Here is a 13,828-nt window from a genome sequence, read left to right as displayed (position 1 = left end):
AAAGATCTTACATCTCATTGGTCTAGGTTCAAGGCGTTGATAGGTCAGGAAGTCTCCCCATGCAGTTAGGCTGGAGAATCTCCGTTATAGAATACACCTGGAAGCTGATGTTTGCACTTTCAGCTTGTTAGGAGGATCAGCCTCAGGTGAAGCTGCGAAGGCTGCAGCCACGAAGGTAGCTGCTAGGCCTTTCTCCTTACACTTGAGCTGGGCTTCATGCTGAATTCTCTTTCCTTTGCCTTCCCTCTCTTGGCACACATCTGTCTCATGCCACATTTCCTCAGGTCACTGCTCTCTGCTAAATAGTCACTTGGATAGAATCATGTCTGGTAATGCCAACTGCTTTGTCACAATTAACAGGAAATGTGATACACAACTTAGCTAAATGCAAATATTTCCAGAAGATCCCCCACAGAGTTTGCTAGAATTTAAAAAATATCTATTTTAAATTTCACAAACAATGATTACATTCTTTTTGAAAAAAATTAATCATGGTAAGTCAGAGGCATAATTCTAGACCTTTCCCCCTTGAATTTGCATGTATATTTATGCACCCATGGATAGAATATCACAGTGTTTCAAAAAGCTTTTGGAAACGTAAATGGTGCTATTCTGTGGCTTGTTTTTTTCCTATTCAGCAATGTACCTTGGAGAGTCTCCACATGTTGCACTCCTAGATCTATCTCATTTTTTTCCCAAGGATTTCCTAATAAGCATTCACTGTATGTTGATTAGAACTCTCTCCATGAGCATTGAATGTTTCTGATTTTTCTCCATGTGATTGCTTGTTTTCTTATCTATCTTCTTCTCTGATCCTCTTGCTCTGCTGTGGGGTCCACAGCGGGAGGACTTTGGTAACTCTTGTACTGCCCCACTGTAAGCCCAGGGTCTGACAAGTGATACATGCCCCAAGGATGCCTGTGTATGTATTGCGGGAGGAGGCCCAGCACTGCTAAGGCAGCTAGGCCTTGGGGAGCAGGGGGAGAGAGGCTCGGAGTCAAGTCCTCCACCCACTTTCACTGCAGGGCAGGGGTGGCTCCTTGGCCATGTGGGAGATTACTGGCCTGCAAGGATGCTCAATCCCTGCTTCTAGGGGAATTACTTGAAAAGACCTGGGCCCCACCCCAGACCAATGAAGTGATCTTTGAAGGTGGGGCCCAGGAATTAAATGGTTGAAAAGCTCTGTGGTGATTTTTAAAAGTAGCCACATTCGAAAACCAAAACTATGGCAAAACTTTGCTGTCCACCCAGCACTTACCATCTCTTCTGTTCAGTTGCTTTTCATTCTTTCTCCACCATTAGGTCCTCAAGAGGAACCCCCCTCTTTGATGATTACACAGTATTCAATCTGTGGGTTGGGAAGATCCCTTGGAAGAAGACATGGCAACCCACTCCAGTATTCTTGCCTGGGAAATCTCATGGACAGAAGAGCCTGGCGGGCTACAGACCATGGGGTCATAAAGAATCGGACACAACTTAGAGACTGAACAACACCAGTACCAGGGCTTACTACATGCCCGATGCTGCTTCAAGTCCTTTACCTACTGGAACTCATGTTGTCTTTTCAACAACCCGAGGTAAGTACTAGCATTGACTTCATGTCCCTGAAGCACAGACAGCTCACTTGACTTGTCCCTGGTCTCACAGCTAGCTAAGTGGTAGGACCATTGCTTCTGGGCCATGCTCAAAAACACTGCCTCTCACAGGAGGCTGTGCTCAACTGGCCATTTTAGGAAGATGCAAAATATAGAAAAGCTGTCCCTTGGAGACGGGGACATTTATACAAGGTTGAGAGAGCTAGCCAAGAAGCTGTCTAGAATACCGTGGGCTGAAAATAATAATAATAAAGTAATTACTAGGAATGTTTCTGAGCATAAACAAGTCTTAGACTGCCTTCTGCTTTAATGGATGTGAAAGGTTAATTTATTGAACACTAATTTATGTTTTCTCCTCCTTGATGTATTTATTCCCTGCTGTATCCCTGGCCCCTCCTTCTAAGAGTAGGTGCTCCACAAATAATCAGTAAATATTTGTTGAAAATATACTGTCAGGGAATACATGAGTGACCAAATTGAAGGTATTTCTCTTCCCTACTCCCAGAAGGTAGCTGTGTGTTCTCAGTCAAGGTCTCATGGCCAATCTGGAGGCTAAGGAGAGTTTATAGGAGATTGAAAGGGACTTGATTTTTGTGCTGTACCTGGACTGGCAGATGTCTGTGCTAGTAAACCCTGGCTGCAGGATGTCCTAGTGGGGTTCCTGGTAAAGAGTGATGCCTGTGAATAGCTCAGGGTTGAAGCCTCTGGAGCAGTGCCTGTGGTCAGAAAAGGGAGGGTGATGAAGGCAGGTCAGGACAGTGATGCTACTGCCTTGGCATTAGTGCCTTGCTCACTGGTGGGCACCAGTGGCCTCTGAAACAAGCATCCTCCCTTATTCTCTGGGCCCTGTGAAAGCTACTGTATTTTTCTAATCCAGAAAATCGAGTCAGGGAGGGGAAGCCTGACACAGGTTCCAGAGATTAGGATATGAACATATCTTTTAGGGGGGCCACCGTTCAGCCCACTGCCACCCTCATCTGACACTCTTGGGTGATAATATATTTGCTTAACAAATATAAAGGTGCAGATGATTACCTTTTAGAACTGATAACCTATTAGGATCTTACAGCCTGGTAGAGAAGTTAATGCCAAAGGAGATATGACTTTATTGTCTTATAGACAGTTAATCAACCTTGTATCTAACTTGGTAAATTTTTTATTTTGATATTTCTTTCCCAACTGGCTACATAAATCTCTGTTCCTTATTCCTTTGGTTTTAGAACCAACTCTTTTATTTTCCTGCAGGTTCGTTCATGAAACAAATATTCATTGAGATAAAGTTAAAGAAAATGGACACAACATGGTAAGAAATAAACTCTGTGCATTTATATAATAATGAAAGATATTAGGAGAAGAAAGAGGAAGCACCAACATTTTTGTCCCCAAGACACCTCCTTTAATTAGAGGCACTTTTCACCAGTGAAATATGATCTGTCTTTCCTGTGAAGCCTGACCGAACAGGACTCCATTACTGTCACTGGCTTCCGTTCATCAATGTTTCATGACCCAAGTGGATTATGAATCACAGGATGCAAAAGGCACCATACATCAGGAAGAAGAAAATCTCTCAGGATTCTAGACTTACAGTTTATGTTCTCTTAACTGCCTAAAACAGTAAATGTAAATGCAATCTCACCATGCAAATGAAATTTTGTTTTGATAGTACAGTTACTATTTAGGTAAATGCTATTTCCCACATTGTTAGGAAAGCCTTATGTTATTACTAATTTGAATGTTTGCTACCTCACGTTTTAAAGCCATCTATTTTTCCTAAGGAAGCATAAAATAAATGCTATAAAATATAAGGAGATACTGAATGTAAACAGAGGCAGTTTGCAAGCTGAGGGTAGTATACATCTAAAGGTTCTAAAACTTTTTAGCAATGCAGCAGTGTGCCCAGACATGCTGATTTAGGACTGAGAATGGAAAACAGACTAAACACAGTCAAGAACAGCCTTCTTTTTGAACAATATATATATATATATATTTTACATCTAATTTCATTACGGGCAAAACTGTAATATGGAAAAACATAAATAATGCTAGTAAACTGCAGATATTTGTTAATATTTAACTAGAGGAATGATAAACAAGACAGTCACATCTGTAAGTCTGACTTGCAGCTATTTTGGTAGCACAATGGCTATAATAGCAGTTCTTAAGCTTTAGTGTGCATTAGGATCACCCACAGGTCACCTTCCGTTTGCAGGGCTCCGCCCCTTGGGTTTCTGAGTCAGTAGGTGTGGGGTGGGGCTATAGAATTGTCATTTCTAACAAGTTCCCAAGTGATACTGACACTGCTGGTTTAGGGACCACACTGTGAGAACTTCTGATCTAGGAACTGACATTATGTGTATGTGGGTGGAACTCCGGAATTCACAAATATATTCTGACGTATTTCTTTCCTTCTTTGCATGGTTTTGAAAAAGGCTCTACAATTAACAGTTACCTCCTGGAAGTGCTTTGGCTTTAAAAACAGCATTTTAATTCATTTAAGCTAATTGGATTTTAGGGTATTACAGTCTCCAAAGAAGGAAAGCATTTAATTCCCCCAGCTGTCGATTGCACTGAATGATCAGCACTAGGTGAAGGGAGAGAAAAAAGAATTAAATAACTCTGAAAATAATATTATGCTTTATTCTCTTTATTCAAAATTATGACTGTGATCAAAACAGTCATATGATCAAAACAGTCAAATATGATTTGCAAATGACTGTATTTGTGGCTGTGGTTGTCCTAGCATAATTTTCTTGGCTAACATCTAAAGCCATCATTCATAGCTCCTCATACAATTGATAGATATCGTCCACCAAAACACATTTTAAAAAGGCTCAGTATCTTTCTGAAGGAATTGGAGGAGAAAAGGGATTTGCTTAACTGTAGAGAAGAAAAATATAACTAGCAGAGATTATATAACAGTCATTGAAAACAGTTTCTCTAAAGTCAGTTTCAGTTCAGTTCAGTTCAGTCGCTCAGTCGTGTCCGACTCTTTGCGACCCCATGAATCGCAGCACGCCAGGCCTCCCTGTCCATCACCAACTCCCGGAGTTCACTCAGACTCACCTCCATCAAGTCGGTGATGCCATCCAGCCATCTCATCCTCTGTCGTCCCCTTCTCCTCCTGCCCCCAGTCCCTCCCAGCATCAGAGGCTTTTCCAATGAGTCAACCCTTTGCATGAGGTGACCAAAGTACTGGAGTTTCAGCTTTAGCATCATTCCTTCCAACGAACACTCGGGACTGATCTCCTTTCGGATGGACTGGTTGGATCTCCTTGTAGTCCAAGGGACTCTTCAGAGTCTTTTCCAACACCACAGTTCAAAAGCATCAATTCTTCAGCGCTCAGCTTTCTTCACAGTTCAACTCTCACATCCATACATGACTACTGGAAAAACCATAGCCTTGACTAGACAGACCTTTGTTGGCAAAGTAATGTCTCTGCTTTTTGCCTGCGGAGAAATCCTGGTTTACCATTTACTATTAATGCTGACCTTGGACAAATTACTTAACCTTTATAATCTTCAGTTTTTTGGGAGGGTGGGGCATGCCACTTGGTTTGTGAGATCTTGTTGTTGTTCAGTTGCTAAGTCCTGTCTGACTCCTTGCGACCCCATGGACTGCAGCATACCAGGCTTCCCTGTCCTTCACTATCTCCCAGAGTTTGAGCAAACTCATGTCCATTGAATCAATAATGTCATCTTACTGTCTCATCCTCTGTTGCCCCCTCCTCCTCCTGCCTTCAATCTTTCCCAGCATCAGGGTCTTTTCCAATGAATTGGCTTTTATGCATCAGGTGGCCAAAATATTGGAGCTTCAGCTTCAGCATCAGTCAGTTCAGTCACTCAGTTGTGTCCAGCTCTTTGTGACCCCATGGACTGCAGCATGCCAGGCTTCCCTGTCCATCATCAACTCCCTGAGCTTGCTCAAACTCATGTCCATCGAGTCAGTGATGCCATCCAACCATCTCATCCTCTGTCATCTTCTCCTCCCGCCTTCAATCTTTCCCAGCATCAAGGTCTTTTCCAAAGAGTCACTTCTTTGATTCAGGTGGCCAAAGTATTGGAGCTTCAGCTTCAGCATCAGTCCTCCCAATGAATATTTAGGACTGATTTCCTTTAGGACTGACTGGTTTGATCTCCTTGCAGTCCAAGGGACTCTCAAGAGTCTTCTCCAACACCACAGTTCAAAAGCATCAATTCACACAAAATTCAACACAAAGCTTTCTTTATGGTCCAAGCTCAAATCTATACATGACTACTGGAAAAGTCATAGCCTTGATTATATGGATCTTTGTTGGTAAAGTTATGTCTCTGCTTTTTAATATGCTGTCTAGGCTCATCATAGACACTTGATGAGGAGCAAGACACTTCCAAGGAGCAAGTGTCTTTTGATTTCATGGTGGCAGTCACCATTTGCAGTGATTTTGAAATCCAAGAAAATAGTCTGTCACTGTTTCCATTGTTTCCCCATCTATATGCCATGAAGTAATGGGACTGGATGCCATGTTCTTTGATATTTGAATGTTGAGTTTTAAGCCAGCTTTTTCACTCTTATCTTTCACCTTCATCAAGAGACTCTTTAGTTCCTCTTTGCTTTCTGCCATAAGGATGGTGTCATCTGCATATCTGAGGTTATTGATATTTCTCCTGGCAATCTTGATTCCAGATTGTGCTTCATCCAACCTGGCATTTCTCATGATGTACTCTTCATACAGGTTAAATAAGCAGGGTGAAAATATATAGCCTTGACATACTCCTTTCCCAATTTGTAACCAGTCCGTTGTTCTATGTCTGGTTCTAACTGTTGCTTCTTGGCCTTCATATAGACTTCTCGGGAGGCAGGTAAGGTGGTTTGGTATTCCTATCTCTTTAAGAATTTTCCAAAGTTTATTGTGATCCACAAGTCAAAGGCTTTGGTCAATGAAGCAGATGTTTTTCTGGAATTCTCTTGCTTTTTCTATGATCCAGCAGGTGTTGGCAATTTGATCTCTGGTTCCTCTGCCCTTTCTAAATCCAGCTTGAACTTCTGGAAGTTCTTGGTTCATGTACTGTTGAAGCCTAACTTGAAGCATTTTGAGCATTACCTTGCCTGAAGAATCCCAGGGATGGGGGAGCCTGGTGGGCTGCCGTCTATGCGGTCGCACAGAGTCGGACACGACTGAAGTGACTTAGCATAGCATAGCATTGCTAGCATGTGAGATGAGTGCAACTGTGTGGTAGTTTGAACATTCTTTGGCATTGCCTTTCATTGGAATGAAAACTGACCTTTTCCAGTCCTGTGGCCACTGCTGAGTTTTCCAAAGTTGCTGGCATATTGAGTGGAATACTTTCACAGCATCATCTTTTAGGCTTTGAAATAGCTCAGCTGGAATTCCATCACCTCCACTAGGTTTGTTTGTAGTGATGCTTCCTAAGGCCCACTTGACTTTGCACTCCACGATGTCTGGCTCTAGGTGAGTGATCACATCATCACAGTTATCTGGGTCATTAAGGTCTTTTTTGTATAGTTCTTCTGTATATTCTTGCTACATCTTCTTAATATCTTCTGCTTTTGTTAGGTCCATACGGTTTCTGTCCTTTAGTGTGCCCATCTTTGTGTGAAATGTTCCCTTGGTATCTCTAATTTTCTTGAAGAGATCTCTTGTCTTTCCCATTCTATTGTTTTCCTCTATTTCTTTGCATTGTTCACTTAGAAAGGCTTTCTTATCGTTCTTGCTATTCTTTGGAACTGTGCATTCAGATGGATATCTTTCCTTTTCTCCTTTGCATTTTGCTTCTCTTCTTTTCTCAGTTATTTGTAAGGCTTCCTCAGACAACCATTTTGCCTTCTTGCATTTGTTTTTTTGGGGATGGTTTTGCTCACTGCCTCATGTACAATGTCATGAACCTCCGTCCATAGTTCTTCAGGCACTCTATCAGATCTAATCTCTTGAATCTATTTGTCACTCCCACTGTATAATCGTAAGGGATTTGACTTAGGTCATACCTGAATGGCTTAGTGGTTTTCCCTACTTACTTCAATATAAGTCTGAATTTGGCAATAAAGAGTTCATGATCTGAGCCACAGTCAGCTCCAGGTCTTGTTTTTGCTGACAGTATAGAGCTTTTCCATCTTTGGCTGCAAAGAATATAATCAATCTGATTTCAGTATTGATCATCTGGTGAGGTCCATGTATAGAGTCTTCTCTTGTGTTGTTGGAAGAGGGTGTTTGCTATGACCTGTGCATTCTCTTGGAGAAGGCAATGGCACCCCACTCAAGTACTCTTGCCTGGAAAATCCCATGGACAGAGGAGCCTGATAGGCTGCAGTCCATGGGGTCTCTAAGAGTCGGACACAACTGAGTGACTTCACTTTCACTTTTCACTTTCATGCATTGGAGAAGGAAATGGCAACCCACTCCAGTGTTCTTGCCTAGAGAATCCCAGGGGCAGGGGAGCCTGGTGGGCTGCCGTCTATGGCATCGCACAGAGTCAGACATGACTGAAGCAACTTAGCAGCTTAGCAGCAGTGCATTCTCTTGGCAAAACTTGGTTAGCCTTTGCTCTGCTTCATTCTGTACTCCAAGGCCAAATGTGCCTGTTACTCCAGGTATCTCTTGACTTCCTACTTTTGCGTTCCAGTCCCCTGTGATGAGAAGGACATCTTTCTTTGGTGTTAGTTCTAGAAGGTCTTGTAGGTCATCATAGAACCGTTCAGCTTCTTCAGCATTAGTGGTTGGGGCACAGACTTGGATTACTGTGATATTGAATGGTTTGCCTTGGAAACAAACTGAGATAATCAGCATCAATCCTTCCAATGAATATTCAGGGTTCATTTCCTTTAGGATTGACTGATTTGATCTCATTGCTGTTCAAGGGACTCTCAAGAGTCTTCTCCAGCACCACAGTTTGAAAGCATCAATTCTTTGGCGCTCAGCCTTCTTTATGTTCCAACTTTTACATCTGTACATGACTATTGGAAAAACCATAGCTTTGAATATACAGACCTTTGCTGGCGAAGTGTTATCATTTTTCTGCTTAGGGCTTATCAGGTGAGACTTTGGAAATTCGATTAAAAAAAAAAACCTGTGTTTAGAACTCTTTTGTTTAATCTGGACTCATGATAGAACAGATCATCTAAACACTTTCTTCATTAAGATGGCTATGATATTTTTTCTAAATCAGCCAGCAGACATTTATCATTGAAAGTACAGAAAAAAGGTGTACCTTTTGTGTCAAGAGCAGATTCCCAGAGCTTTGTGCAAAGGTGGGTAGCCCATGGTTCCCGTCTGCCTCCAACCATGCAATTCTATGTTATGGACTATCAAGGCAAATCAGGACTGATTTTTAAAGAAGATGAACAGTCTATTAGCAAACACAACTAAAAATTATTTTTTGAAACTAGCTTCAAATGCTAAAGGAATAAAAATTTATCCTTTCATTTTTCCCATCTTTAACCATTAGCCTCTGTTTTCAAATTTTTAAAAATGAAAAACATTTTGTTTCTCCTTTTTGTTAGCATTCCTTATTTTTCCACTATATAAAAAGTATTTGTTGAGTACCTAGTATGTGTGGATTATCTACTATGAAAATGATCTTCAGCTTTCTTTCTTTTTGCCCTCCTGCTGACCTTGTCTTTCTGCCTTCTTGGTTTTGTTACTTCTTTCCATCTTCCCTTGCTTTCTTCCTCACTGGTAGCTCACTGTGTGTTACCAGGAGGGTAAGAGGGATGATGATGTGGCTCCTGTGCTGTCTTCCAAAAAGCAAAACTATATTTATATTTATAGTGTATTATCTAATTGTTTCTACTAGATAGAAAGTTCTTCATACTTCTTCAAATCTGTCTCATCTTTCAAACTTTCCCACTGCCTCACTTATGGCGTTATGGATGGCAGACATTGTCTTCTTCATTAAAGCCATTAGCATTTCTAAGAGCAAGAGGTTGAGAATGAATTTGGGAGGGGAGGCACAAAAATGTGCATGGCCTCAGATCAGATGACAATCCTAATTCATCTTCAGAGTTTCTGGAAGAAAGTGATATTTTTTAAAACCACTTAACCCTATAAACCAAGTAATAATCAGGGCTTGCATTGAGAAGGGAAATCGATGGTCTGTGAGTTCGCTCAGGTAGAGAAGTCTGATGTGGCTGATAAGAGGTGACGTGTGATGAAGAACAAGGGCTTTAGAAGCTGATGGGTTTGATTTGAGTGCTGGCTCCTCTCCATCTTAGCTGTGTCACCTTGGGAAAACTACTTCTGTTCTCTGAGATGCATTGCTCATTAATGGAGAAAATGTTAATTCTAAAGATTATTGTAAACATTTAAAATAGTATATTAGGACTATCTTATATTACTATTAGTATGCCTTTCCTTTTTCACTACTCCTTCAAAAATTTAGAAAACATATCTGCACTTTTAAAGTTTAAATTGTTCTGGTTTGGGACACTGCCAACTTGATGGAATTATGACAATGTGGAAGGAAGCATTTGCTCTGCCAAAATCAGCAGAATCAGAGTGATTCTGTTCACTCTGATTCAAATACCAAGTCAGGATTATGACTCAATATTTGAGAGCCTGGCTGCCTCACCTTCTCGTGTAGTCCAGCTTAGGTTAAGAAGAGCCTATCTTGGAGCTGTCCTTCCAGTGTCCATACTTGAAAAAGAAATTTGTAAAGCATCACTCTTTGGTGGAAGTTGGTTCTTTTTTTTTTTTTTGCCTTACCACTATCTCAACTCCTTCATGGAAAAAGCTAATTTTATATCATTAAAAAGCTAATTTTATATCATTGAAGAATTTCTTCAATTCTTCAAAAATTTAAAATTTTTTCAGATATCATAATTTCTTTAAATGGTTAGCTGCAGGGAATACAAATTACACAGTTTGCACAATATCAAGAAACTTTATTCTTCAATATACAGAGATTATAGAATTTATTGTAATCTCCTGTCACTCTGATTAGTGTATTCAAAGCATTATTTGAAAGAGACTAGTCTATGCTTTTCTTTCTCCATATTTTGAAAAGAAAATGGAATAACATAAGAATTCTTCTCATTGTTAGCTTTCATTCTCTTTTGATTTTGAAATATGATTTTTAAGCAAGGCTTTTAAATAGCTCCTCACCTGTTGAACTAAGATTATTTATGTTGGCTTGAGAGAAAATACATTTCCTTGATTTTCCTGTGAACCATCTGAGTGTTAGTGCAGCATTAACAAAATTTTGATGAGCTGAAATTTTTTACTTGAATAGTTTGCAAGTCAGTTTTAAGTCAAATTTTCATACTGCTTCATCATCTTATTTAAGTAAAGAGATCATATATTTAAGAGCAGTATGCTTCTAAGAGTAAAAACACCTTTCTCTTTTTTTATTATAGGTAGATAAGTCAGTCTATTTTCTTGCTGTTCCATTTGAGTGACTTAATATTTTAAATGATTAAATCCCAAATTCATGAAATTTTCCTAATTTAACCATAGGCTGGAATTACAACTAGGAGGTTATAAATTTGCTTAGTTAAGGCAAATCTTGTTAAGTAAACATGCAGCATTAAAAAAAATAATTTAAAGGACAAACGCTTTACAAACAATTGGTAACCTTCTAAAAGGATTCACTCTGATTTATCCAGACAGAACTATCTCAGGGCAATTAACATTATGTTTTGGAGAACAATGTTGGGACTCTCATACGAAATTTCCAAAGCATATTGTGTTTGCGTAAAGGCACACCAGTGGGTAAGTGGACAATGTGGTGGGATGAAATCAGACAACCAGCAGGGGAGTAGCAGTCACTGGAATAATAAGACGAGTGCATTGTGGGTCTCCATGGCAACCGAGGACCCCAGCTGATCCTCCGGCCCTCCAACCCGTGGAATAGCCCACCTATGCCAGGTCTCCCCCTGCTGCAGAAATAAGTGTTCTCTTGCCACATTAAACTGTTCCAAGGATTCCAGTTTATGAAACAGCACCAATTACTTTACCTGAATCTAAATCTCTAATGCACTTATCAAGAAATGTTTCTCTAATAAATGTTATCAATTTGCTTTTTTGAAAGTTACATTTAAATGAACAAAGATAAGAACATGGTACCTTTACAATTCATTAAGCTTCCCAGGGTTATTGGTTCTGAAAGTTAGCTGACTTGTTTTCCTGCCAAGTTCCGGGAACAGTAATGCCCACCTCTCTCTTGTAGGGTTGCTGTTAATGACTTACAACTGTTTCCGGATGCCTTGCATTTTCTATCTGTGTCCTCCTTCTCTTGGCTACTAACTGGCTGTGAGTGCACTGACAATTTTCTTAGTCTCAGTGTGCCTTAGTTTCCCCCTTTATAAAATGGGGGTAATAAATACACTTACATCATCGAGTCATTTGTTAGGATCAAAAGAGCTAATTAATATATATTAGAAGGCCTTCTCATAGCACTCAATAATATTTGCTATTATCATGGTTATCCCTTTACTCACTTCAGACAAAGTATCTACTCTCTTAGTTTCAGTATCTTATCTAATAAACTCAGGAGAATTTCTTTTGCTCATTTCATCCTACTTATTTCCACGGAGATTATAGATGTGTGAATGTGGATACATTTCTTAAGAGATCTTTGTGGTTTTAGATCAAGGCTGTATACCCTTGTAAAGTGTTTGAGCAAACGAAAAGATTGAGATTGACTTGGGTTTTCTTGGCACAGCCTTAACCATAGGAGGTAACTAGTCATAGCCAAGTCAGTTACACTGAAGTCGAGGGTCAAATAGTGGACAGACAGGTCTGGTTTACTTATACGAGGGATTAGTTGGGAGCCCCAGTGAAAGGATTTTGACTCTACTAAGACTGTTTAGAGACAAAGTAAGGCTAAAAATAATTCACAGGATTATTTGAGTATTAGGTGTAACATCGGGTTGGCTAAAACATTCGTTTCAGTTTTCCTGTAGGATGTTATAGAAAAACCAGAACAAACTTTTTGGCCAATCCAATATGTGAAAAGCACATAGTAGAGTCCCTAATACTTAGTAGGTACTCACAAATGGTAGCTCTTTGTATTATCATGATTGTTCATACTACACTTAGTAAATTCTTAGCATCACATTTATTTTAATGTGATGGTCAGAATCCTGATATGTAAATATTTTGTCCCACAGGGCATAGATGTGAATGAATGTTCAAAATGTACTTTCCTCTTCTTTGCATCTGTTACATAAACAATGCTAATACTGGAGTAGAACAGATTTTGTATTGAAAAATAATGGAACAGTAAATGGTAGAACAAGGAAAAAGTGCTAAGTAGTAAGTTCACTGACACATTTTCCAGCCAAATCTATCTATCTATCTTTCTACCTACCTACCTACCCACCTACCTATTTATCAATCATCTGTTATTTTAAGCATTGAGATAGCTACTGAGTAAGAAAGCAAATGAAATACAAAATACAGAAAAAAAAAAACTTCAAATTTTTTGGTTAAAATTTAAATAAAATATTTATGACATAAATGATCTACTAGAAAAGATAGGTGCATTGAGGAACTGGATTTGTTACCTGTGTTGGAGGCACTAATTCCAGCTCCGAAGCTGACTCAGAGTTCAAGGCGCTTTTCCCACCGCTCAGTTCTGGCTGAGATCTGTGTTCTGAAGACCTATTCGGGGCGCATGAAGGAAGTTAATGTACATCGAGAAGCAAATTCAGCTAGAAAGTCAGCCGAAAAACCTGGCTAATTTGGATCACCAAGAACCTTGGTAACAAAGCTCTCATCAGACTTTTACTTGGATGTTTCCATTATAATGACCACTTTTGGAAAATCAGTGGCTGCAATGTGCTAGGTGTTATTGTCTGTGATTGATTTAGACTTCAGTGATGTGCAAAAGGCAAATAAATGCAATACCATTTTTGTTGCAGAAAGTTCTGCCTCATCAAAAAAGTATTGGCTTTTTGGGGGGAGGGAGCTTCTCACAAAGTGTATTAGTAAGATTGGATCTTTATATAGAATTTGAAATGTCATATAAGTGGAGATGTGTGAAGGGCAACAGACTGAAATATGTTGCCCTTCAGGAAGTTTTAAAGACATGGTAAGATTTAGGCAGCCAGTTTTTGTCATGGGCATCCATAGATTATTATTAGTTCATTTTCTGACAGTGATGATTCATAAAGTCAGAACAGGCTACCTGTATAACTAGAAACACTTAATTTAACTATAACTCATTTAATGGGATCTTCCTGACTCAGGGATACAACCTGGGTCTCCTGCATTGGCAGGCAGATTCTTTACCATCTGAAC

General features: G+C 39.8%; 1 protein-coding gene across 14 annotated transcripts in view; it reads right to left on the bottom strand.

The window, feature by feature from the left end:
- Nucleotides 1-13,828, bottom strand: part of PEX5L (peroxisomal biogenesis factor 5 like) — a 331,590-nt gene that overhangs the window by 147,204 nt on the left and 170,558 nt on the right. For all 14 annotated transcript variants that reach the window (XM_061415194.1, XM_061415245.1, XM_061415184.1 and 11 more), the window contains one exon: nucleotides 13,093-13,189. In XM_061415194.1, coding sequence (XP_061271178.1) covers nucleotides 13,093-13,189 — 97 coding nt within the window. The remainder of the gene's footprint in view (nucleotides 1-13,092; nucleotides 13,190-13,828) is intronic.

The sequence above is a fragment of the Bos javanicus genome, chromosome 1, assembly GCF_032452875.1.
Source record: "Bos javanicus breed banteng chromosome 1, ARS-OSU_banteng_1.0, whole genome shotgun sequence".
Classification (NCBI taxonomy): Eukaryota; Metazoa; Chordata; class Mammalia; order Artiodactyla; family Bovidae; genus Bos; species Bos javanicus.
The sequence above is the reverse complement of the archived record's forward strand: the minus strand, read 5'-3'. Positions and strand labels throughout refer to the sequence as shown.